The 27,357-nt window shown below is 45.7% G+C and overlaps 1 protein-coding gene across 4 annotated transcripts in view; it reads left to right on the plus strand.

The window, feature by feature from the left end:
- The first annotated feature begins 17,880 nt into the window (after positions 1-17,880).
- Positions 17,881-27,357, plus strand: part of OAS3 (2'-5'-oligoadenylate synthetase 3) — a 34,389-nt gene continuing 24,912 nt past the window's right edge. For 3 of the 4 annotated variants that reach the window (XM_055359153.2, XM_055359156.2, XM_055359154.2), the window contains exons 1-4: positions 17,906-18,282; positions 21,155-21,437; positions 24,051-24,226; positions 26,344-26,582. In XM_055359153.2, the coding sequence (XP_055215128.1) occupies positions 18,106-18,282; positions 21,155-21,437; positions 24,051-24,226; positions 26,344-26,582 (875 nt within the window). In that variant the 5' untranslated portion in view covers positions 17,906-18,105. Of the gene's footprint in view, positions 18,283-21,154; positions 21,438-24,050; positions 24,227-26,343; positions 26,583-27,357 lie in introns of all 4 variants that reach the window. The other variant, XM_004053928.4, reaches the window with a different exon arrangement.

The following is a 27,357-nucleotide window of genomic DNA, read 5'->3' on the forward strand; positions in this document are numbered from 1 at the left end:
ACAATTTTTAAATATATTTGAGTTAAATCAAATGAACTTCATCTCTTTCTTTTCCCTTTTTAATTGTGGCTACTAGAAAATGTGAAATCATACATGTGGCTTGTGTTATATTATGTATTTCTATTGGACAGCTCTGTCTTCCAAGGTAAATCACTGGATTAAAGATTCGACTATACTGACTTACATTGCCACATTGTCACACTGTCCTTGGGACCAAGAATCAGCATATCATTCATAAGACTCTAAAATATAAAACTCTCATAAATACTCACAAAAGAACCTAGCATGTTCTGATCACCTGAGTTGCTGGTCACTTTGGTGGCTGGTAAGCAGCCTTTGGTCCGTCCAGATTATATTCTTCCATTTAGTACCCCCGCATCCCTGTGAGATGGGTTTTGTTGTTATTCTCATATTAAGTGGAATAACTTGAGGTTCTAAGAGGTTACAGTGCTTGCCCAGGGTCACCCAGCTGGTCAGGGGCAGAGTCTGAACTTGAACCCTAATCCTTCTCTCTCTAAAGCTCGTGTTCTTAATCACTGCAGTATGGTCTTAATGTGTCCTCATTCATTGAAAGCTTATGTTTTCCTACTCTGGCGCCATGAGAACCAGAAGCACCAATGCCCAGGGCCAGGGAAAGATGAATGTCTCAGCTCAACCTGAGCACAGATTCACCCTTCCTCGGTCTTTTTGTCCTATTTGTAGACTGGATTAGATGATGCCAGTCTACTGATTCAAATGTGAATCTCTTTCAGAAAAACCCTCACAGATACATGTAGAAATGATGTTTCACCAGCTATCTTGGCACCCTTAGCCCAGTCAACTTGTCACATAAAATCAATCATCACACACTCCATGCTGATAGGCAAGTGTGGACATCCCAATGTAATGGCTTCATTGTATTTTACCGTGTGGAAAATGCACTTGTGTTGCCTTTTGAGAGTGTTTCATTTTATAGCAATGCCACAACCAACAGTAGATTAATGGAATCAGTAATTAGTTGCTTGATCAAAGAGCCACATGGCCACATGATCAGCCTTCCATCTACAACAGGACCCAGGAGTATACCAGGATTGTTTTTCAAAGGGCATAGACATTTTTGCTGCAAATGACATGGGCTTACTCCAGAGTCCTGGAGGGGTCTGTGTTATAATTCTCTAAACAGATATTGCCATAATCTCTGAATGACACCTTTTCCCATGACTAACACTTTAAACACCATGGGGTCTGCCAGGCTGGTGTGGGCCAAGTAGAGGGGCGACTTGCACCACAGCCTATACCAGCTGCAGAGCCCTTTAGGACTTAATAAAAGGGTGCTAATTTCTGTACTTCCCTGGCTCTGAGATGTAATAGTGGTTTTAATTTACTATCCTGGCCAGGGAGGTGGCAGTTTCAAAGGTATCCCCATGACCTTCCTCACTGTGATAGCCCTCACTTAACCCTCAGGCCAATGTGGGGCAGTGTCTTTTACCAAGCATGTCCTTTTTGAATATACATTCAGGGGACAGGGAAATGATCACCAGGTCGGTCCATAGATACAGTGGGCAAATGACAAGCCTGACTTGGCCAGGGCTCCATTTTTCACTCTTGGCTCCTATATGCCCCTACTCTGATGGGGACAGAATCTGATGACACTTTTCGTTATCAATGTTGATCCTCTGCCCAACAGTCTTAGAAATGTTGAGTGACTCCCCTTTTCCAGTGTATCATCCTCTGAATAAATGGCCATAGGTCCTTTGGGGGAAACCATTACTATATATGCTATGGTGTCACAGTGTCCTTTCCCAAGGGGACTCTGCCTCCTCTTTGTTAATGGGGTCTAGTCTGAAAACTGGGTTTGTCAGTTCCAAAAATCAGGAAGGGATGATGACTTTTTATTGGAATGGCTCCCCTTAACCCCCTGGTCATCCGGCCTTGATTTCTTCTAATGGTATAAATTGAGCAGTGCCCTTTCAAGATACTCATCCACTAAGTCACTAAGAGGCCACATTGTGTTAACCAGGTCCCTAACCCTGTGTCAGTCACGACCCCTGGCTGCCCCTCCAACCTCACCATTCATTATAATCATTGCACCCACCTGGCTTCTATTGCTCTGGGAGTCCTGCCTGCCCTATTGCCCTTATCAATCCAAGCTCTGTAACAGCCCCTCTTCCCAGGAGGCCACCACCAGAACACCTCACGATGCAGGTGTCCCTCTCTCCACACATTCCTTATGGCCTTGGGGAATGTTTTGTCCCCTGGGACTCTATTTCCAGACTTACATAGTAAACATATCTACTCCTCTTCACTGTGCCCGTTTCCCTTGGCCTCTTAACACCTTCTTCCACCAGCTCCACAGCAATTCTGGAATTTCATACTTTTCTGCATTTCTAGGAGCCATCCTAGGAGTCAGGGAAAACCTTGGCTTCACAGGTAAATGGGACTTCAGTTGTGTGCCAACATGCCTGGCTAATTTTTAAATTTTTTCGTAGAGATGGGGTCTTGCTGTGTTGTCCAGGCTGGTCTTGAACTCCTGGCCTCAAACAATCTTTCCTCCTTGGCCGCTCAAAATGCTGGGATCACAGCTACCACGCCCACACAAATTTTCTTATTTTTAAAGGCTGTATGTGCACTATATACATTAACTGTGTGCACTGTATACATTAATTTTCTTTAACGAATTTATCCATTTATAGTTGCTTTGGTTGTTTCCACTTGATTATTGTGAATAGTGCTGCAGTAAACATGGGAATGCAGTTATCTCTTTGATATCCTGATTTCAATTCTTTTGGATACTCAGAAGTGGGATTGCTGGAACATATCGTAGTTCCATTTTTAATTTTTTGAGGAATCTCCATACTGTTTTTCACAGTGGCTCACCAACAGTGTGCAAGAGTTCCCATCCCTCTGCATCCTCACACTTGTTATCTTTTGTTCATTCTTTAAAAAATGATAGCCATCCTACCAGGAGTAAGGTGATATTGCATCGTGATTTTGATTTGCACTTCTCTGATAATTAGTGATATTGAGTATATTTTCATACACCTGTTATCCATTTGTGTGTCTTCTTTGGAGAAAGATCTATTCCTATCCTTAGCCCATTTTTAAATCAAGTTATTAATTTTTTTGCTAGTGAGTGGTAGGAGTTCCTTACATATTGTGGAGATTAACCCTTATTAGATGTATGGTTTGTAAATGTTTTCTTCATTCCATAGATTGTCTTTTCAGCCCGTTGATTGTTTCCTTTGCTATGCAGAAGCATTTTAGTCTGATGTAGTCCAAGTTGCCTATTTTTGCTTTTGTTGCCTGTGCTTTGCATACGTGGCCACCTGATCTTTGACAAGATTACCAAGAATACACAATGGGGAAAGGACAGTGTCTTCAACAAATGGTGTTTGGAAAGCTGAATGTCCACATGCAAAAGAATAAAATTGGACCCTTACCTTACAGCATACACAAAATCAACTCAAAATGGATTAAACATAAGACCTGAAACTGAAACTACTAGAAGAAAACTTAGGGGAAAACTTCATGACATTGGTCTTTCCAGTGATTTCAGGGATGTGACACCAAAAGCACAGACAACAAAAGACATTTATTTTTATATGGCATGTGAGGAAGGGGTTCAGTTCCAGTTCTTCCAATGTGGATGCTCAATTATCCCAGCAGCATTTATTGAACGGATCATGTTCTCTCTACTTCTTTGCAAAGCCACCTCTTAAATATTCCCAGAGCCCATCTATGTGGGAGTCTGTTTCTGGACTCTGCTCTTTTCCATTGGTCTATTTTTTGTGTCCTTGAGTTAACACAACCTTGTCTTAATTACTATAACCTTATAATTCTTAGTATCTTTGGGAGAACTCTGTTCTCTTTTTATCAAGTCATTGGTTCCTCTTGGCCCTTTTTATTTCTACATTAATTTTATACTCAATTTGTGAAGCTCCTCCCAAAATATGGGGAGGCATTTGATTAGAATTACACATATTAGCTTGGGAAGAATAACATCTATATTTTATATATATATCTATATAGAATTTGATGATTCTGATCCATGAACTTGGAGTTTCTTTTCATTAATTTTTGTCCTCTTTAGTGACAGTGACAATGTTTTATCATTTTCCCTGCAGAGGTCTTTCATGGTTTTTGTCATATGTATTCCCAAGTATTTGTTTCAGTACTATCGTACTTGGCATGCTTTCTTTAATTTCATTTTGCAATGGTTGCTTCATGGGAGACTTAAACATTTTCAGTGGTGATATTTGGCTATAGCATTATAGGTGATCTTTATGCTTTTCTAAATTTTCTGTTGCCACGGGAAATAATAAAGACACTTTTCTTGCACAGAAAAAAAAAACTTTTGGGAAGTATTTCTCACAGCTAAGATCTGATAGTTTACGCAAAGTTAGCAGGCACAGGCTACAGAAAGCTCTGGGGTGCTGTTGTTTGGAGCTGCTGGTTCAAGGACAAATTCACAAGATTTGGAAACAGGAGCAAGTGTGTAAGGACGAGGGAAACTATGGTATAACATTGAAGCACCTGAGCTGGAAATTTCTGAGCCCTCAGAGATAAATTTCCTCAGCTCCTCCCTGCCGAGAAAACAAAACTAAAAAGAGTTAATGTTTAGCCAACAGAAATGAGAGTGAAGTTCACGGAAGAAATTAGGGCACAGCTGGAAGTGTTCAAAATGAGGAAACGTTCAATGTCAAGTTTGAGGTCCAGGGTTGATGGGTGAACTCTGCACGCTCAGCTTCATGTTAGGTCTCCCAGCTCAACGAGGGGGTGAATTTTGATGTACTGCTGTCTTTGAGGCCCTGCATGAACTCTCCCACACCCTCCCCCTTTTCCTCACACAAATCCCCTCCTTGCACACCCCTCACGCCTGTCTGTGAGGTGCCAGGGCCCCTCTCCCAGCCAACCACAGGCCAGTATTGCCCCTCCCCAAACTTCCCTTCAGGCAGATCAAACCCAGGGCTCTGGAGTCAGACTGCCTGGGCTCAAATCCTGCTTCTGAATCTTATGAGACGTCAAGTCACTTACCTAACTCCTTGGTGAAACAGGCTCTCCTCTGTCAAATAGGTGTGCATGCTTTGGGAGGCTAAGGCAGGAGGATTGCTTGAGCCCAGGAGTTCAAGACCAGCCTGGGTAACATAGTGAGACCCTGTCTCTATAAAAATAAAAAAATTAGCCAGGTGTGGTGGCTCATGCCTGTAGTCCCAGCTACTCAGGAGGCTGAGGAGGAAGAATTCCTTGAGCCCACGAAGTCAAGGCTGCAGTGAGCCATGATCAAGCCGCTGCACTCCAGCCTGGGCAACAGAATGCGACCCTGTCTCAGAAATAAGTAAATAAATAAATACATAAATAAATTTGGGTGCAATTGTGGCTCTTAGTGTTACAGAGAGGACTGAAGGAGCTAATGGATGATGGATTTATGCCAGTACCTCACATATAGCTTATCCTAAAGGAAGTTAGAGCTTATTATGATGATTATTCAAAAATATTTATCAAAGGTCTGCCCTGGGCCATGTTCTGAGCTAAGTGCTGGGGATGCAAAGATGAGCAAGAGACTCCTCAGGGACAATTGCCTGATGAGATAACAGGCACTATTTATGAGAGGTCCAATCAATACAGTTCTATTTATCTTTTAATTATCCAGTAAATGATCTAATAATTTATTAGAGGGCCAGTAAATCTGATGGCAGGAGCCTGTAGGGGGTAATGGCCAGGTCTCACTATTGTGCCCAGGCTGGTCTTGAACTCCTGGCCTCAAGCATTCCTTCTGCCTCCACCTCCCAGCATGCTGCAATTACAGAGGCATGAACAACTGCACCTGGCCTAAAATTTTATGTTAATAAAAAAATGCATGTATTTGAGGAGTACGACATGATGCTTGAATATCATACTGTATCGGGGGAAACCAGCCCCCGATATTTCAATGTAGGTTCTTTTCTATTTTCCCTAAGTGTCGGCTGGTCTGAGAAATAAAGGGAAAGAGTACAAAAGAGATAAATTTTAAAGCTGGGTGTCCAGGGCAGACATCACATGTCGGCAGGTTCTGTGGTGCCCCCTGAGCCGTAAAACCAGCAAGTTTTTATTAGCAATCTTCAAAGGGGAGGAAGTGTACAAATAGGGTGTGGGTCACAGAGAACACATGATTCAAGGGCGACAAAAGATCACAAGGCAGAAGGTCAGGGTGAGATCACAAGGTCAGGGCAAAACTAGAATTACTAAGGAAGTTTCATGTTCCGCTGTGCACGCATTGTCATTGATAAACATCTTTACAGTGTTCAAGAGCAGAGAACCAGTCTGACTAGAATTCGCCAGGCTGGAATTTCCTAATCCTTGCAAGCCTGGGGGTGCTGCAGGAGACCAGGGCGTGTTTCATCCCTTATCTGCAACTGCATAAGGCAGACACCCCCAGAGCGGCCATTTTAGAGGCCCCCTGGGAATGCATTCTTTTCCCAGGGCTGTTAATTATTAACATTCCTTACTGGGGAAAGAATTCAGGGATATTTCTCTTACCCGTTTTTGGTAATAAGAGAAATATGGCTCTGTCTTGCCTGGCTCCCAGGCAGTCAGACCTAATGGTTATCTCCCTTGTTCCCTGAACATCGCTGTTATCCTGTTCTTCTTTCAAGGTGCCCAGATTTCATATTGTTCAAACACACATGCTTTACGAACAATTTGTGCAGTTAATGCAATCATCACAGGGTCCTGAGGCAACATACATCCTCAGCTTATGAAGATGACAGGATTAAGAGATTAAAGACAGACATAGGAAATTATGAGAGTATTGATTGAGGAAGTGATAAATGTCCATGAAATCTTCACAATTTATGTTCTTCTGTCATGGCTTCAGTAGGTCCCTCCGTTCGGGGTCCCTGACTTCCCGCAACATCACTGTATACCTGAAATTAGCATTGATTCTAATTCTCTGGTCACACGTCATTCAGAGCATAGGATCTTCGGTGGATTTAAGAAGTGCCTCCCTCCCTATTCTCAGCCATGTGACTCCCAGAATCCTATGAAATTAAAGATCTTGTGTTTGGCCATAGGAGACTTCTATTCACTATCTTTGTTCTCTCCCACAAATGGCGAGGCCTCCACAGTCTCCCACATGACAGCTTTGTACTAAAATCAACCTTACTCTATAGAACATGCATGATTGCAGCAGGACTACTATGATCTTGGTTTGATGTATTAGTTAGGATAACATTAGCTGCTGTAACAAACAGACCCCCAAGCTGCAGCATGACTCAGATGCAATATAAGTGTCTTTTTCACTTATATCAAGCAAGAATGACCAGATTTTCTGATTTTTTTTCCCGCTGTGCTAATGTAGGGAGAAGTTGTTGGAGGTCACGTCACAGTTCACAGCAACCATCTATGTTTGGGAGCAAGGATGCTGGAAACAGAATCCAGCATACTTGTAGCTTGTCCATAATTACAGACACCTTTGCATTTACTGAACTGAATCCTATGACTTGAAGACCAAAGACTGTAGCATGCCTGAAGGGACAGCCTCAGAACTGTGGATGCCTGTCCCTCCCCTGGTTTGGGTTTGTGCTGACCATAGGCAAACCCACTGAACTCAGGATCACTGCATAAAGTGACGTATTAAGCCTAGTGCCAGGATCTTTAGTGTTTGCAGGAAGGTCTCATGATTTTTCTGCTAACTCAGCTAGTAGGTAGTCCTCTGTCCATTCAAGTTACAAACACATCCTTCATTCAGGAATTTGAATGTTCAGTCCTTGATATTTTATCAACCCTTCATTCTGTGGTCAAAGGGCAGACTTCTCTCCCAGTTAAGACTGGAAGTTAGCAGCCTGCCTCCAGGGATGGGGTTGTGGTTGCCTTCTGCTCTCTCTGTTCCTCTGGGAAGCAGCAGAATCATTCCATGGGAGGACTAGAGCAGTTCTTTCTTGAGAGAAGAGATTTACTCCTTCCAAGTGTCTTGGTTAGTGATTGCTACATAACAAACTACCCCAAAACTCTCAGTAGCTTAAAACAACTGTGAAGTGATTGATGCTCATGTGAGCATGGGTTGGTTGATCCAGGCTGGGCTCAGCTGGGCACCTCTGTACATGCTGTGGGTTCTCCTGAGCTCAACTCCTTCCTGCCAGTTGCATTTAAGGCTGTTCTGTGCGTGTCTTCTGGAGCCCAGGCTGAATGGGCTTTGGAGATGGCAGAAGCACAAGCGAGTAAACAGAGACCCATGAAGCCATTCAAGGCCTCAGCCCAGCACTGACGTGCCGTCACTTCTCACATTCCACTGGCCATGCAAGTCACATGGCTGAGCAAACTCAAGGACTTGGGAAGTAACCATCGTCTTTAGTGGGAGGAACTACAACATCCCATGGCAAAGCATGGATCCAGGAAGCAGTGAAATGGGGGCCAGTGACTCAGTTTACCACACTGAGGTCTGGCAGATGGCTAGAAGTGGCGCTTTCTCTTGAGGATTGGGGGAGAGGGTGTGTTTATGGATTCTACAGCAATCCCAGGCCTGGGAACCTCTGTAAGTCCCTTTCCTAGGGCCTCTACATCTCTCCTCTACATGGTCCCGTCTAACTCCTGCCTCATCTAGATTTCTGTACCACACCCAGCTTCTTGTGAGCATCTCTTTGCTGCCAGAGGGCCCTGTGAGACAAGCCCCCAAGATGACCCCATGCCAGAATTGTCACCCATGTGATTCACATCTGGACCAGAGGAAACGCCTCCCAAATGAAGCCCATCCTGCCCCCATCAGGCAACTACAGGCCACTTCAGCTTTCTTGGGTGTGAGGCAGACCTCAGAATCTCTGTGTCTCCCAGCTAGATGGAAAGCTTTCCAAGGGGTCCTTGGGAAGCCAGCTGGATTGAGGCAAGGAATATCACACCCCCATCCATCTCCCAAAGGGAAGCAACACATCACCTGACAACAGTTCTCTCCAGGGCAATCTCTTTGCCAAACATTGCTCCTCTCCACACTCCAACCCCTTTATGTATTCTTAACATGACTGAGGAGCCCCTTTATAAATTCTGCATTTGGGAGTTTGTTGCATATTCTGTTTGGTTCCTGGAGTTACCTACGTAAGAGCCTCAGGCAATGGGATTTTATTTATCAAACCATTACCAGATGTCAGGTGCTGTTCCAAACACTTTGTAAATGTTAACCCATTTAATCCTCATATAAATCCTATGAGGTAGGTGCGACTAACATCTTTATTTTAGAGATAGGGAAGCTGAGGCACAGAGAGGTTAAGTAATTAGCCCAAAGTCACACAGAAGGCAACTGTCTTCTCACCCAGGCAAGAAGAGTCCTTTTTTATGATAATAAGGCGGAAGAAGGCAAGGGGGAGATGAGCAAGAAGATGATAATGATGATGATGGCCTTCCCTGAGTTACTGTGCTTAGCACTTAGTGTGCGTGGCCTTGCCTTGCCTGTCCTTTGAGACAGGTATGTCAGACTCTCCCCATTTCGCAGATGAATAAACTGAGGCTGATATAGTTTGAATGTATGTCTCCACCCAAATCTCATGTTGAAATGTAATCCCCAGCGTTGGAGGTGGGGCCTGTTGGGAGGTGATTGGATCACGGGGGTGGATTTCTCATGGGTAGTTTAACACCATCGCCTTGGTGCTATCCTTATGATAGTGAGTACGTTCTCATGAGACCTGGTTGTTTAAAACTGGGTGGCACCTCCTCCCCACTTTCTCTCACTCCTGCTTTCGCCACATGATATGCCTGCTCCCCGTTTGCCTTCTGCTATGATTGTAAGCCTCCTGAGGCCTCCCCAGAAGCCAAGCAGACGTCAGTACCATGCTTCCTGTAAAGCCTGCAGAACCATGAGCCGATTAAACCTCTTTTTCTTTATAAATTACCCAGTCTCAGGTATCCCTTAATAGCAATGCAAGAATGGCCTGATACAGAGGCTTTGAGAGGTCAAGTGACCTGCCCAAGGGCACACCACTGATAAAGGACAGAGGTGGGATTTGAACCCACCTTTGTTAGGCCCAAGTGCAAGGCCCCTTCTCCTCATGCTCACTGCCCTCTGTGGAGCTGGGCACTTGGGACACACCCTAGGGAGCTGTGCTCTGCTGGGGCCTTCCTCATGCCCCAAGTCCCTGCCTGCCCAAGGCCGGTGCTCTGAGTCTCCTGCAGCCCCCTCCTCAGCCTCACTGGCCTCAGTCATCTTGGTTCAGGGAAGGACTAAGGTCCCCTTTGGTCCCTGCCAATCTGCACCCCACCCCAGTGTGACCCTCAAGAGCCTGGCTCTGGCCTTTTACAGAATAAATCTGAACAAAATCAGTGTTCATTTTAATAGCAACAGGCTGCTGATGCAGACCTTATCAACTCCATCAAACTGTGTTCCTTCAAATGTTACGCTCCCCTGGGGGTATCCCACACCCTGACGTCACACATTCACTCAGTGAAGCCCACATTCATTCGGGGAGCTCTTTCTTTCTCTCTTCTCTAACACACACTCTCCTTGGTTAGTTGGCTGCTGATTGACATTTCTGGATATACTGGTTTTCAGGAAAATATGATGGTTGGCTTCCAATCCCAGATTTTTCACTGATGGGTTCCATATTTACACCATCTTGGCCACAGTCTCTGGGTCACCATTTCCACACATACCCACACACCATAAAGAGAGGCTTTTTCTGAGTCTTCTGTTCATGCAGTCTGGAATTGTATTTGCTTTTGTTTTGGGGCATCCTGGGCAGCTCATTCCACTAATAGGCATAACCATAACCATTGCAGTCTCCACTTACTGACATTTACAACTTTCCAGGCACATGCTAGGGACCTTACATTCATTATTTCATTTTATTCTCACATCACAACCTTGTGAGGTGGAGGAGCATGATGGAAGGAGGAAGGAGCTAAAAGCAAAGAATCTGGAGTCCGACTGCCTGGGTTCAAATCCTGGCTCTACCAATTTCCAGCTCTGTAACATCGAGCTAATTTCCTAACCTCTCTATGCCATTTCCCTATCTCTAAAAGGAAGCTGACAATAGCATCTATCTCATAGGATTTATACAAAGATTAAATGAGTCAATATTTATAAAGTGTTCAGAATGATACCTGACATCTGGTAATGGTTTGATAAATAAAATCCATTTTAATGATGAGGAAACAGGCTCAGAAGAGGGCGCTCATTTGCTCATGCGGTACAGATAGGTTCCAGACTCAAACTCAAGACCATCTGACTCTAAAACATCTAAAACTGTTGCCCCGCATTCTCTTCATTTGACAGATAATAAAACTGAGGCTCAGAGAAGCTAAGTGACTCGCCTGGGACTGCACAGCAAACCAAGACAAATAAGACCTAGGGTCTCCTGACTGCCAGAGTGGAGATGCCTCTATAGGCTTTTCTCACTGATGCTCTCTGGGCAGACAGGCTCCTTAATATGAGAGTGAGCACACATTCCTTTCTTCATTTTCAGGTAAACCTCACACTGGTTGGCAGAAGGAACTATACCAACAATTAGTGAACATGCGGTGAATTTGCAACAGACAAGAGGAGCCTCATTATCCTATAGTTTCCAGGTTGCTTAGGGAGGCAGAAATCACAGCAAGGAAAACCTTCAATAATAAACAGATGTCTCATAAAATTAATTGCAACCCAACCTCTCTCTCTACTTAAAATTAGCATCTATTTCCAGCTCTGCTTTCAATGCCCCATGTGAACACATGTGAACTCCCTCCCTCTCTTCCTCCCTGTCTCCTTCTCTCTCTCTCTCTGTCCCTCATTAAAAAATAAAATTTAAGAGAAAATACAAGGTAGATTTACACAAATAGTGGGATCTCAGTCTTGAGTTAGCTGTGTATGACTGAAAAGGATGCTGTGGTTAATAATTATCATAAAAACAATGACATGGCCGGGCACAGTGGCTCACGCCTGTAATCCCAGAACTTTGGGAGGCCGAGGCAGGCAGATCACTTGAGGCCAGGAGTTTGAGACCAGCCTGGCCAACATGGTGAAACTGCATCTCTACTAAAAATACAAAAATTAGCCGGGCATCAATGGCCAGCCCCTGTAATCCCAGCTAATCAGGAGTCTGAGGCAGGAGAATCACTTGAACCTGGGGGCTGGTGGTTGCAGTGAGCCGAGCTCACACCACTGCACTCCAGCCTGGGCGACAGAGTGAGACTACATCTCAAAAAAACAAAAACAAAAAAACAAAAAAAACAAACAAAAAAACCCCCACAGTAACACAAAAGTAATAAAACTACTGCTATTTACTCAGTGCTTATCTGATGCCAGCTACTTTGCTAAGCCTATGAATGCATTATTTCCCCGTCGCTACAGATGAGAGAATTGAGGTTCAGACAGGTTGAAATCATTGCGCCCAAAGTCACACAACTGGTGAGTGGCAGAGCTGGGATGCAAACCCTAAACTGCCAGCCCTCAAAGCCTGTGCTCTTAATCTCCACCCTGCTGTCTCAGTGCTTCCTTGTCCATTTAATTAAGCTCCACAGGCACACATTCTGCGCCCTCCTTTGCTGTACAATCCCAGGCAAGTCACTCAGCTTCTCTGAGCCTCAGTTTCATAATCTGTCAAATGGAGGTAACACAAATAATTCCTAGTTGTGACCAAGAATCATCATAGAAATCTGCCATTTCCAGCCTATTGTGCAATTCCTCAAGCACTGTGACTCCAAGTGGCATCAGCTCCTGGAAGAACACACTGTCTTACTGTTGTTTCCTCCTTTGTCAACTGATCCCCCCTTGAACCTCACTCTACCCCTGCTCTCAATGCCCCATGTACTGCCACCTGATTAAATAAAATCTTTTTTTGAAAATCATAAGTGTCATGAGTAAGGTTTCTTGGTGTTGATGTAGAAGAACAAAACAGAATTGTGAAATGAGAATCACTGCAGCTATCATGAAGTCCCGCCTACGTGCCCAGCAGTTGCTAGATTGGCCAAGTTTTCCCGTGAAGGGCAATATAGTAAATATTTTAGGCCTTATGGATCATCCAACCTCGGTTGGACTCTTCATCTCTGCTGTTGCCATATGCAAGCAGCCATAGACAACATATAAATAAATGGGTGTAATGGCATTTCAATTAAACTTTATTTATGGACACTGAATTTCATAATTTTCACGTCACAAAATATTCTTTTATTTTTAATATTCTTCTGTTGATTTTTTTTCTTAACCATTAAACATGTTAAAAAGTACAAAAACAGCTGGGTGCAGTGGCTCACACCTGTAATCTCAACACTTTGGGAGGCTGAGGCAAGCAGATCACTTGAGGTCAGGAGTTCGAGATCAGCCTGGCCAAGATGGTGAAACCCTGTCTCTGTGAGAAATACAAAAATTAGCCAGGTGTGGTGGTGGGCGCCTGTAATCCCAGCTACTTGGGAGGCTGAGGCAGGAGAATCGCTTGAACCAGGGAGGCAGAGGTTGCAGTGAGCCACGATCATGCCACTGCACTCCATCCTGGGCTACAGAGCGAAACTGTCAAAAAAAAAAAAAAAAGTACAAAAACAAGCAGAGGCTGGACCAGATGTGGCCCATGGGCCATAGTTTGCCAGTTTCTTCCAACATTTCATTAAGAAAAATTTCCAAGCAAACAGCCACACTGAAAGAATTTTGCAGTGAACACTCATATACTCACCACATAGATTTTACAATTAACGTTTTATTGCACTTGCTTGATTGCATATTTACAATTTCTTCATCCTTCTATCCATCCATGAATCCATCTTATTCTTTTGATGCGTCAGAAGATTCTTTTTCTGCCGGGCGTGGTGGCTCACACCTGTAATCCCAGCACTTCGGGAAGCCAAGGCTCCTGGATCACCTGAGGTCAGGAGTTCGAGACCACCCTGGCCAACATAGTGAAACCCCGTCTCTACTAAAAATACAAAAATTAGCCAGACATGGTGGCACACACCTGTAATCCCAGCTACTCGGGAGGCTGAGGCAGGAGAATTGCTTAAACCTGGGAGGCAGAGGTTGCAGTGAGCCGAGACCACACTGCTGCACTCCAGCCTGGGCTGCCTCAAAAAAAAAAAAAAAAAAAAAAAGGAAGGAAGGAAGGAAGAGAGAGAGAGAAAGAGAGGAAAGAAAGAAAGAAAGAAAGAAAGAAAGAAAGAAAGAAAGAAAGAAAAAAGAAAAGAAAAGAAAGAAAAAGAAAAAGAGAAAAAGAAAGAAAGAATATTCTTTTGCAAAAAGAAACCAGCGGCAATTTCTTCCCAGGCCAGTGCAAGGTGGTGAGTGAGTTGACTAAGCAGACAGGCAAAAAGAGAGAGAGTATCTGTAGGAGGATACTGTCACCTTTTATATATAGGCAATAAGCAATAGTTTTCCAAGGAGAACAGCAGATGACTTGCTACTGTATCAACCAAGAATATATTTGACCGTAGTAAGTAACAGAATGTGTAACAGACATTCTGAGTCATTTTGTTACACCCACAACTGTGGGTGACCTGTCCAGATATGCCTTCTAATTCCAAGCACCCCAAGAAAACCCCTGTGCTTAAGATTTTATCTAGCCATGAATCCAACATATTCTATTTGCTTATTAATTTTTTGTCCATCTTCTCTTGTTACAATATAACATGAGAAGCAGAGGCCATGAGAGCAGAGGCCTTTTCACTTATTCACCACACATGTTCTTTGCTAGACCAGTGGCTACCATAAAAAAAACACCGAATAAATATTTATTTATTTATTTATTTATTTATTTATTTATTTATTTATTTTATTTTTGAGCCAGAGTTTCACTCTTGTCATCCAGGCTAGAGTGCAATGGTGTGATCTTGGCTCACTGCAACCATTGCCTTGTGGGTTCAAGTGATTCTCCTGACTCAGACTCCTTAGTAGCTGGGATTACAGGTGCATGCCACCATACTCAGCTAATTTTTGTATGTTTAGTAGAGACGGGGTTTCACCATGTTGGCCAGGCCAGTCTCGAACTCCTGACCTCAGGTGATCCACCTGCTTTGGCCTCCCAAAGTGCTGGGATTACAGGCGTGAGCCACCGCACCTGGCCTTAATAAATATTTATAAGAATAAGGAAAGGATCTGTTTTCCACATCTCATAAGTTGTCTTTTATACCTTTCTTTTCTATGTTCTGCTTTCCTGTAATCTCGAGTAATTTCCTCCATTCCATCTTCCAGTTTACTGATTTTATCTTCAGGTATATTTATTCAGCCTATCTATGGAGAAGGTTTGGTTTTTCTGTTCATCTTTGGTTTTATTTTGCATTATGTTTTCACTTCCAATGTGATAGTGGTGGTTGTTGACTTTCATAACTGTTCTTATTTCATGGATATGATGAATAATCATGAATACAATGAATAATTATAATTGGTATAATATCTAATCCCTCTGAGGATGTTAATTATATATTTCTAAGACCGTGTTAGTCCAATTTGTATTTCTAAAATAGAAAGCCACAGACTGGGAAATTAGTAAAGAACAGAAATTTACTTATCACAGTTCTGGAGGCTGAGAAGTGCAAGACCAAGGCTTCAGCAGGTTAGGACCTGGTCTCTATGCTTCCAAGATGGCGCCTTGAAGAATGTTGTGTCTTTTGGAGGGGAGGAACACTATGTCCTCACATGGCAGAAAAGCAGAAGAGAATGAGCCCATTCCTGCAAGCTCTTTTCATAGTGGCCATAATCCACTCACGTGGGCAGAGCCCTCATGACACAAACACCTCCTGTTAGACCCCACTTCCCAACCGCTGCATTGGGGAGTAAGTTTCCAACACATGAATTCTGGGGGACAAATTTAGACCATAGAAGACTCCTTCTCCTTTATTGATTATTTCAATGTCCTTACATGTGAGTTTATATGTTCATAGCATTCGATCTCCCAAAATAATTTGGCACCTTTGGATGTGTGCTTTTTGCTCACTGGGGATGTTCTGCTTGTCTCCCTGTGAAGTTGGTACCTTCTTACTGCAGCTGGAGGCAGAGGTGAGGAAAGGGGATGTGCCAGGAATGAGTCTTCTGCATACAGGGCTTTCTGTTCTTTCCAGATGTGGCCAGGTATGCTGTGTACTTCCCTGCCTCTCTGCCCCACCCTCACTGCTCCCTCCTTAAACAGGCACCTCTGCTGCCTGTTACTCAACACAGAAAGGTTGGGGCGGGAGACCACATGTCTTTAGAGGCTGCCATTACTATGCCAGCACAACTGACAACCATGAGAGTTAACCTAGGGTCTCTTCTTCTCCTTCAATCCACTGCCTGGAGCCTGCAGCTCCTCAGAGCCTTTCCACTCTGCATAGGTACCCCCTCCTTTAGGTGTTTTGGCTGCAATTTCCTCCTTCATCCAATCCCATATCTCTGACAGGGATCTCAGATTCCAGTTTACCTGGGACACCTCTGGTTAGGACCCAGCAACATTATTAAAGTTTTTCTATCGCTTTCCTGCCACCTCTAGAGGCCTGGGATGGACGTTGAAGGCTTATGCATATGTTCAGTCCACCATCATGACCCAGTATTGACCCTTCTGTGTTCCATCTTCTAAAAATGCCTCAAATGTCCTGCCCCCTTGACTCCACTTTTTCTCAGTTTCCAACCCTGTTGATTTCCATTATGCTTTTAATATATCTTTGCTGCTATTTTAATAGAATTTTGAGCATGTGTTCAATCCACTATCTTGAATGGAAAGTTTCTAAAGTGGCCTGTGACTCAGGAAGAAGACTGTGATTAATGGGCGAGAATGAAAATCATTGCTCAATCCCTTGACTTAAATCCCCACCACAACACCTGACCTACAAAATAGTCTCCTGCCCATACTTGAATATTCCAAGTGATGCAGCATTCACTACTCAAAATATTAGCCGGTGTACATATTACAGACCCAGCATCTCTCCCTCTAGTTGACCATGACCTCTGAAATTCACACTCTGATCCTATTTCCTTTCAGTTACCGTGCAGATGTCAGGAAGCACTTGTTAAGACTATTACCTGAAGTGTACTCAGAGGCAGAGTAAATGCTGGGTCCGGGAGCAGACAGGAGAGAGGACCTGGGAGTTTTTTAGTAAGATGGGGAGGAAGAGATAGGCTATGGCTTGGACCAGGCCTGGAAGAGAGCTCAGGTGTGCAGTCTCTAGGAACCCGGGTGGAGAAGCAGCAGGAAATAAGCAGAAAAAGGAGACAGGCCATGAAGATAGAAGCGCAATGGTCCTGGATTCAAATCTCCACTCTGCAGCTTATAGCTTACAGTCCGCTTAGCTTTGTGCCCATTCCAAGAGGATTTCCCTATTGTAGCTTTACAACGTTTTAATATGTAGTATTGTTGTGCAAGGTACCATCCTAAACTGACTGACTTTCCTTCCTCCTTCTCCTCCAAAATAATTTTTAATTCTTGCAGACAGACTTTAGATCGTGTGTTTGAAGTTTTTAAAGATGGAATTTTTATTGGAACTGCATTACACGTATAAATTATTTAGGAAGAGTTGGCTTCTGAAGAGGGCAGCTCTGTGGGCTTGGGCTGGGTTTGAATCCAGCCAGACAACTTTCCAGCTGTGTTACCTTGGACAGTTACCTAGTTCCTCTGTACCTTGACTTCCTCATCTGTCAAATGGGTGATGATAATAGCACCTACACCATGGTCGTTGGGAGGAGTCAGTGAGAGTCTCCAAGTGCGCTTTATTATCACTGGTGGTGGTAGTGGTGTTTAGAACGCATCCCTCAGTCAGACAGCGAGGTAGGACTTCTCCGTTTATTAAATCCTGACCTTTTTTTTCCATGTAAAACCTGCACATTTCTGAAATGCTCAGAGTACGTTACTCAGTAGGTACCCATACGTTCTGTGGGTATACTTTGTTAGGTTGTGATTAGTTCGTTGGAGCTGGTGGTTGCAGGGACGGCTGGAAGCAAGGAGATGAAGGAGAGGAAGTCGTAGCTGGGAAGGGGACCAGGAAGTGGGTGTCAGGTCCAAGAGCTGCTAGAAAGAAACGAAACTGAAAGCAGGGAATTTCCCAAGTTTGGGGAGGAGGAGAGAAACCTGGGGAAGACAGGAACTGCAGCGCCCCTCCCCGTTTCACGCCACGCGCGGGACCGAGGACCTAGGACCTGGCCAGCTGGGCGTGGTTCGGAGAGCCGGGCGGGGAAACGAAACCAGAAATCCGAAGGCCGTGCCAGAGCCCTGCTTCCCCTTGCACCTGCGCCGGGCGGCCATGGACTTGTACAGCACCCCGGCCGCTGCGCTGGACAGGTTCGTGGCCAGAAGTCTGCAGCCGCGGACGGAGTTCGTAGAGAAGGCGCGGCGCGCCCTGGGCGCCCTGGCCGCTGCCCTGAGGGAGCGCGCGGGCCGCCTCGGCGCTGCTGCCCCGCGGGTGCTGAAAACTGTCAAGGTGAGGTCCCACCTCGGGGTCTTTATGTGTCCAAAGGGGAGTCCTGGGAGGACGCTTAAGCCTCACATAGGCTTACGGTGGGGGTGGCTTTATCCGCTTGTGCACCTCATTCATTTCTTTAACAAATACTTCCAATGTGCCAGCCCCGTGCTAACTCCCCCGAACATACGAGCCAGGTAGGTACTCTTAAGCCCGCTTGACAGATGGAGAAAATGAGGCACAGAGAGGCACAGTGACGTGTCCAATCCTGTAAGAGGCCCAGCCAGGATTCAAATCCAAGTAGCCTGATTCCTGCATCTCTGCTCTCAGAGGCTGCTTCTTATCCATTCATTCACTCACTCACTCATTCACCCAGTCATTCAAACAGACTGTGGGCCTCACACTATGCCAGACCCTAAGGATACAGAAGTAATAACACTCCGTGTAACAGCCAGAGTAGCCCAATTTATTGAGACATTATCAAATAACAATGAAAATTATCTCATTAAATGAGTATTACCTCATTTCATCCCCACGTTCAGTGAGGTAGGTATTATTGTACCTGTTTTATGGATAGGGAAACTGAAGCTAGACGCTAAATTACTACTCTGAGTCACATCTTTTTTTTTTTTTTTTTTGAGACAGGGTCTCGCTCTGTCACCCAGGCTGGAGTGCAGTAGCATGATCTTGGCTCACAGCAACCTCTGCCTCCTGGGCTCAAGTTATTCTCACACCTCAGCCTCCCAAGTAGCTGGCACTACAGGTGCACACTACCATGCCTGGCTAATTATTTGCATTTTTTGTAGAGACAGAGTTTTGCCGTGTTGCCCAGGCTGGTCTGGAACTCCTGGGCTCAAGTGATCCACTTGCCTTGGCCTTTCAAAGTGCTGGGATTACAGGTGTGAGCCACCATGCCCAGGTAATTTTTGCATTTTTTGTAGAGACGGGATTTCACCATGTTGCCCAGGCTCCGGGTCACTTTTTGTCACTTAAATACAGCCACACTGCCACTGTGATCCCAGGACACTCGCAGATTCAGGGAGGAGACAAGTCATGAGCTACCTTATCCTCAGGGTAGATTTGGGGGTGCCAGGAATGGATTGATGGAGGGAACCTGGGTGTGCTAGAGCAGATTTGGAGGTTGTCAGGAGAGGGAGTGAAAACGCAGAGTAGAAATGGCCTCAGAGCACCTAGTGGTTTCCTGGGGCTGACTCTCAGCTTGGGAGGTGGGGAAGGAGGAGAGACTTGTCGCCTAGGAGGTGTGAAGTCCCATTTCTACCTTGGAGATGGACAGGAGGGATTTCTGTGCAGCAAGGGAAAGCCCTGGCGTCCTTAGCTTCCCTGGAAAGGGGTGGGAGGGGGTTCTGGAGCACAATCTCCCTGTGCTTTCATTTTCTCCTTTGTAAAGTGAGCACGGTGCAATCTCCCTGTGCTTTCACTTCCTCTTTTGTAAAGTGGTACCTTCCTTCTGGGGCTGTGAGGAAGGTTCAATGAGATGAGAGTGAGCAAAACGTGCAGGAAGTGCCCAGCCTGTAATATTCCCTGTTCCCACTTTGTCAGCAGCCCCCAGATGGTGGGAGCTGGAAGTAAAAGGACTGGCATAATCATCGGGATAAGTAGGGGGTCCCAGTTTGGGGCAAGCCTTGCTCCTGGAGGGCTCCATCCTGGTTCTTGCTGTTTACTGGCTGTGTAACGCATTTCACCATCTGAGCCTCACTCCCCATATCTGCAACCACATGTAACTACATCACAGTTGTTTTGTGTTGGAAGTGAGATTAGAGATGTCAGATCCCAGACACAGAACAGTGGCTCTGACAATGTTTAGGAGTTTCTTTTCCAAATCCTCAGGTTGGAAGCTTTGCCGAAAGAAACACTAATCACACAGGTCTCAGAAATTGAGTCATACCACAGTTCTGTACCCATTCTGAGCAAAGATTGCAAATGTGTGTTCTGCAAAGCAGAATTTGTTTTACCCGCGGTCTTGAGTTTTTAAAAAGTTAGTTGCCAACATTTAAAAATCATGGATATAGGCCTGGCATGGTGGTTCATGCCTGTAATCCCAGCACTTTGGGAGGCCAAGGAGGGCAGATCCCTTGAGGTCAGGAATTCGAGACCAGTCTGGCCAACATGGTGAAACCCCATCTCTACTAAAAATACAAAAATTAGCCAGGCATGGTGGCGCACACCTGTAGTCCCAGCTACTCAGGAGGCTGAGGTGGGAAAATAGCTTGAACTCATGAGATGGAGGTTGCAGTGAGCTGAGATGGTGCCACTGCACTCCAGCCTAGGCAACAGAGTAAGTCTCTGTCTCAAAACTAAACATAAAAATAAAATTACAAGTATGGATTTAGCCCAGCACGGTGGTGCATGCCTATAGTCTCAGACACTTGGGAGGCTGAGGCAAGAAGATCACTCGAGCCCAGGAATTCCGAGCTGCAGTGAGCTACAATCGTGTCTGTGAATAGCCACTGCACTCCAGCCTGGGCAACATAGCAAGACCCCATCTCTTTAAAAAAATGTAAAAACTAGCCAGGCATGGTAGCGTGTGCCTGTAGTCTCAACTACTTGAGAGGCTGAGGCAGGAGGATCACTGGAGCCCAGGAGTTCAAGGCCGCAGTGAGCTATGATTATGTCACTGCTTTCCAGCCTGGGTGACAGAACAAGACCCTGTTTCTATGGGAAAAAAAAAATCACGAGTTTACATGTTAAAATTGCTTCTCTTGAAATCTCGAGCCTGGCTACCCTGGGCCCACATTCCCGCGTGGCTTCAATGCCTACAGCCATGTGGCCACAGTCTCTCCCCAGCACACTTGCCTCACTCAAGTTGCCTGCCAGGTTGCAAGGCCACTAGAATTGGACAGTATGAAATTCTGAGTTATTTTTCTTTGCCCAGGGAGGCTCCTCTGGCCGGGGCACAGCTCTCAAGGGTGGCTGTGATTCTGAACTTGTCATCTTCCTCGACTGCTTCAAGAGCTATGTGGACCAGAGGGCCCGCCGTGCAGAGATCCTCAGTGAGATGCGGGCATCGCTGGAATCCTGGTGGCAGAACCCAGTCCCTGGTCTGAGACTCACGTTTCCTGAGCAGAGTGTGCCTGGGGCCCTGCAGTTCCGCCTGACATCCGTAGATCTTGAGGACTGGATGGATGTTAGCCTGGTGCCTGCCTTCAATGTCCTGGGTGAGGGGTTCCTAGACCATTCCAGGGTTGGGGGCAAAAGATCATTGGGAACAACACAGGACTTCCAATTCTAGCCCAGCCACCAACTTGCTGTTTGACCTGGGCCAGCCTCTACCCCTCTCTCAGCCTCAGTCTGGTGACTAAACATATTGGACTTGTGCCAGACAAAGGCAGAGAAACCCCAGTTCCTCCTGGATCTGTGGTCCTGCTGTCAAGATGCTTGGCCCTCCCACAGGCATCTGGGAGTTTCCCTCAGCCACTGCCTGGAGCAGTTACTGCTCAGCCCTTCCACAAATACTCCCTAAAGCTAAGCCAAGTGGACATGTGGCTAGCAGTAGGGGCCTGGGGACAAACCCAGAATTCTGCAAAATCTTGTATTTTATGTTGAAAACATCAATGTGATTTTTGTGTTCTCCTTCGTAATACACGTATGCTTGAGTTAAGATAAAAATAGGCCTCTGTGTCCTCATCTGTAAAATGAGGATAATACTAATGGGGATAATAGTAATCTTATAGAGTTGTCAGAAGAATTAAATGCATTAATATATGTAATCAAGCTTAGAAGTGTGTCTAGTGGGCCAGGCGCAGTGGCTCATGCCTGTAATCCCAGCTTTGGGAGGCCAAGGCAGAGATTGCTTGAGCCCAGGAGTTCAAGATCAGCCTTGGCAAAATAGCAAGATCTAGTCTCTACAAATAATAATAATTTTAAAAAATAGCCAGGTGTAGTAGTACATGCCTCCCTCTGGTCCCAGCTACTGGAGAGGCTGAGGTGGGAGGATTGTTTGAGCCTAGGCAGTGGAGGCTGCAGTGAATTGTGATTTTGCCACTACAATCTGTCTGAGTAAGACTCTTCTTAAAAAAAAAAAGAAAAAAGAATGTCTAGCATGTGATAAGGGTTGTAAGAGTGTTTACTATTATTATTATTTCTATTATTGTTGTTTCTATTATTATTGTTATTATTATTATTATTATTTACCTTGATGATCTGGGGGATAGCTTTATCCTTTGGGCAGATAGCCACATCCCCTGTGCCTGGTACCCTATGCCTAGTGTACCCACATACTGGGTACACACACACACATGCACACACATTTTTAAGACAGGGTCTCACTCTGTCACCCAGGTTGGAGTGTGGTGGCATGATCTTGGCTCACTGCAACCTCCATCCTGGGTTCAAGCAATCCTCCCACCTCAGCCTCCCGAGTAGCTGGGCTACAGGCATGCACCACCATGCCTGGCTAATTTTTGTATTTTTTATAGAGATAGGGTTTCACCATGTTGTCTAGGCTGGTCTTGAACTTCTGAGATCAAATGATCCACCTGCCTCAGCCTCCCAAAGTGCTAGGATTACAGGCATGAGCCACCCCACCCAGCCTGGGTACACATATATTAATCATAATAGTTACTACTTATTAAATGCTTAACTATTCCAAGAATTTGACATGTTTTATCTCATCAATTCTTCACAACAAACTTATGAGGTCTGTACTGTTTCAGCTTCAGTTTTACCATTGGGGAAACTGAGGCTCAGAGACATACAGTGACCCACCCAAAGCCACACAGCAGGCAAGCATTAGCAGCAACCTCAGGGAATTATGGAAAGTGTTTACTTCTCCCAAGCCATGCCCATGGGAGTGGTGGAGGAAAAGGCGCACCCTGCAAAGTCTGCCGGCTCTGAGCTCAAATCCTGCCTCCATCGCATGCTGGCTGTATAACCTTGGGCAAATCATGGAATTTCTCTGTGCCTCAGCTTCCTCAGCTATCAAGTGGGATGAAGAACTGTACTTGCCTCATAGGGTTGTGGTGGGGATACATGTAAAGACCTTCTGTCCAGTGCCCAGTATGCAGTAAAAAAATATATTTTTTTTCTAAGACAGAGTTTCGCTGTGTCCCCCAGGCTGGAGTGCAGTGGTACGATCTCAGCTCACTGCAACCTCCGCCTCCTGAGTTCAAGCAATTCTCGTGCTTCGGCCTCTGGAGTAGCTGGGATTACAGGCGAGTGCCAACGTGACTGGCTAATTTTTGTATATTTTGTTGGCCAGGCTGGTCTCGAACTCCTGACCTCAGGTGAACCTCCCACCTTGGCCTCCCAAAGTGCTGGGATTACAGGTGTGAGCCACAGCGCCAGGCCTGTAGTAAAAAATATCAACAACCACTGCTAAAGGATCAGGGCTTTTTGCCTTTTATTTCTTGGGCATCGTTTTCCTCTCCGTGACACCTCTTAATTAAGGATATGTAGAGTGGTGTTTTGAGGAAGGCTCAGGGAAGAGAGAGTTGCCAGGCTGCAGGTACTGCTGACTCAGCTGGAAGCAACTTTCCTGTTGAACCATCTTGGAATGCAGCTGTTCCTCTTTGAGCTGTTGCTCTAGGGACTGCCTGGCCATTTGGGATGGAGGGACTCTCCCACTGCATTCTGGAGTGCCGCTCTTCTTCCCTGCCTCCTGAAAAGCTCCGGGCTCTCTTCCCAGTCCCCCGACTCCCATGTTACCAGATTTCTTCCCCTCCGAATTCTTCCCACTCTCTCTCAGTGCCCCAGGCTGAGCTCGGCACCAACACCGCCCTCCATCCTGTGTCCTCAGTGCCCTCCCTAACTCACAGCGCTTACACCAACAGGTCAGGCCGGCTCCGGCGTCAAACCCAAGCCACAAGTCTACTCTACCCTCCTCAACAGTGGCTGCCAAGGGGGCGAGCATGCGGCCTGCTTCACAGAGCTGCGGAGGAACTTTGTGAACATTCGCCCAGCCAAGTTGAAGAACCTAATCTTGCTGGTGAAGCACTGGTACCACCAGGTGAAGCCACTTGGAAGGGTTTCTCCAGACATGTGACTGTTTGCTTTGTGCTTTCATAGTCGTGAAACGGTTGTCTTACATTTAGTGGCCATTCATGTTCTCTTTCTGGGAATTGTCTGTTTATGTCCCTTGTGCATTATTTTCTCTTGGGTTAGCTGTCTTGTTACTGATTTGTTGAAGCTCTTTATATATTGTGGATACTGATCCTTATTTAGTTAATATAATGCATTCTTCCAATATTCTTCCAGTCTGTGTCTTGGGCTTTTGCTTTGTTTAAAGGTTATTTGTAGGACAAAATATCTACAGTTTAATGTTCTCAGATATATCCTTTGAAAAATGAGTTATTCTTTGTGTGTCTTAAGAAGTCTTTCCCTATCCTGCCAGGTGCAGTGGCTCATGGCTGGAATCCCAGCACTTTGAGTGGCCAAGGCAGGTGGATCACTTGAGGTCAGGAGTTCAAGACCAGCCTGGCCAACATGGTGAAATCCTGTCTCTACTAAAAATACAAAATGTAGCCGGGCGTGGTGGTACACACCTGTAATTCCAGTTACTCGGGAGGCTGAGGCAGGAGAATCTCTTGAACCCAGGAGGCAGAGGTTGCAGTAAGCCAAGATTGCACCACTGCACTCCAGCCTGGGTGACAGAGCCGCACTCCAGCCTGGGTGACAGAGCCAGACTCCATCTCAAGGAAAAAAAAAAAAAAAAAAAGAGGTCTTTCCCTATCCTGACTTTGTAAAATGACTCTTTCATATTTCCTGCCATCATATTGTTTCCTATTGTATTTCTGTTCATATTCAGGGCTTTGGCCTGTCTGGTATGGTATGAGGTATATGCAGAGTTGGTACACTTCCCTCCCTAGCCTCAGGGATGCTCCCTTGCTCTGTTCATGTTTGTTGCCAGACTCTTATGCACTGGGGAAAGTGTGCCCAGCCTATGCCTGGAGATGGGGGAACAGGCTCCCCCAAAATCTTGCAGCACATGGACCAGTCATCATAAGCAGGTCTATCAAGGAAGAGATTCTGGATTCCAGTTCTGGCTCAGCCATATTCTTGCTGTGTGACCCTGGACAAGTTCCTAGCCTTCTCTGGGCCTCTGTTTCCTCCACTTGCACATAAAGAAATATATGCGTCGGCAAATCTTACTCAGGTTCTTTCCATGTAAGATTCTCCAGGGGCAGAAAATGCTAATAGCCTGGTACTTCCTAAAAGCGCAAACTGCTGGGTATGGTGGCTCACGCCTGTGGTCCTCTCCACACAGGAGGCTGAGGTGGGAAGATCACTTGAGCCCAGGAGTTCAAGGCTGCAGTGACCTAAGATTGAGCCACTGCACTTCAGCCTGGGCAACAGAGTAAGACTCTGTCTATAAATAAATAAATTAATTAATTAATACAACTATGGAGCCAGCCTGGTTGGGCATTAGAAATTCTATCTTGATCTGGGTGGTGGGTACACATGTGCACCCACGCATGTTTGTCACCCCAGAGAGAGGGGGTGAGCGGAGGGAGTGTGGAGATGCTGGGTGCTTCTAGCCAGGGGGGTCACTTTCTGGCATGCTGACGCATCCCCTCTGGAGTTACCCAGAGGCCTGGTATTCTTGCCTTGGCATGGAGTAATCCCTCCCTGGTACGTGGAGATCCCAAGTATATGGTGCACAAATAGAAATCATGCATTTTGGGATGGGGGATAGACGGCTGGAGTGAGGAGGGAAGGACAGAGTTCTGGCCCGCTGCCCCACCCCACTCCAGGGGTGAAAGGGCGACAACTTGGTGTCCTTCTCCAATCAGCCGCGCAACTGGGACCCCAGATCTGCTTCACCTTTATTTGAGGATAGATAGCAATTTCAGACTACCCTTGGCTTCTCTCTGACTGCTCCCTGCCTCCTTGGGACTTGAAACTTACACCCCTCCCTCCCACCACTCCCCCATCATATGAGCCAACCACTTGGCTGAAGCTACCAGTGAGGGCTGGTGAGAAATGCCACTTGTTCTTGGAACAGGCTTGGAACACAGCATCTTGCCTCAGGCTCAGCCTGGAAGGTCCCCAGTCTGGTTATGCAGAGAGCTGGCTCTCTTTCCTCCCCTTCTTCCTTCTGAGTCCCCTGCCGATGCCCTCTCACAGGTGTGCCTACAGGGGTTGTGGAAGGAGACGCTGCCCCCGGTCTATGCCCTGGAATTGCTGACCATCTTCGCCTGGGAGCAGGGCTGTAAGAAGGATGCTTTCAGCCTAGCCGAAGGCCTCCGAACTGTCCTGGGCCTGATCCAACAGCATCAGCACCTGTGTGTTTTCTGGACTGTCAACTATGGCTTCGAGGACCCTGCAGTTGGGCAGTTCTTGCAGCGGCAGCTTAAGAGACCCAGGTACTTCCTAATAGCCCACCATCTGCTCTCCTGCCCCGGGGCCAGGGGGAGATAATTAACAAGGACAAAACCGGTTACATCTACTGAGTGCTTGGGTGTAGAGGCCACAGCAAAATGCTACATGTACATGTTTTAATTCACTGGACTCAGCCCAGATGCACATTAGAATTACCTGGGGGAGTTTTAAAAAATATACCAGTGCCTGACCCCACATGTTTTATGCGTGAATGTTTTGCTGATGTATAGCAGAAAGTGCATGTTCTGATGACTGTGTGAAGACTGCATACTTTGAAACCACCACCCAGATCATGGTAGAATATTTCCGGCACCCCACTGGTCCCCTCTCAGTCAGTAACCTTCCAAAATAACCCCACTTACACTTTTATAATTACAGTTGTGCCTTTTCTTAAATCTTATTTAACTGGAATCATGCCACATGTACTTTTGTGTCTGGCTTCTCGTTCTGTTCTCAAGATTAAGTCTTTGAGATTTAGCTATATAGTTGTGGATCATTCTTTTTTGTTGCTGTATAGTATTCCATTGTGTGAATTTATCAAAATATGTTGTCTATTCTACTGATGATGGACATTTGAGTTCTTTCAACTTGGAACTATTACAAATAGGGCCATCATAAACATTCTTGGACTTTTTTTTGGTGCATATGCATATCTGTTGGAAATATACCTAGGAATGAAATTGCTGAATTGTAGGGTGTAACTCAAGAGCCCTTGAGAGCGGATCCTGGTATCTTGTGATTCCAACGTGCAGCCAGGGT

Source organism: Gorilla gorilla, chromosome 10, assembly GCF_029281585.2.
Source record: "Gorilla gorilla gorilla isolate KB3781 chromosome 10, NHGRI_mGorGor1-v2.1_pri, whole genome shotgun sequence".
In the NCBI taxonomy this organism is placed as follows: Eukaryota; Metazoa; Chordata; class Mammalia; order Primates; family Hominidae; genus Gorilla; species Gorilla gorilla.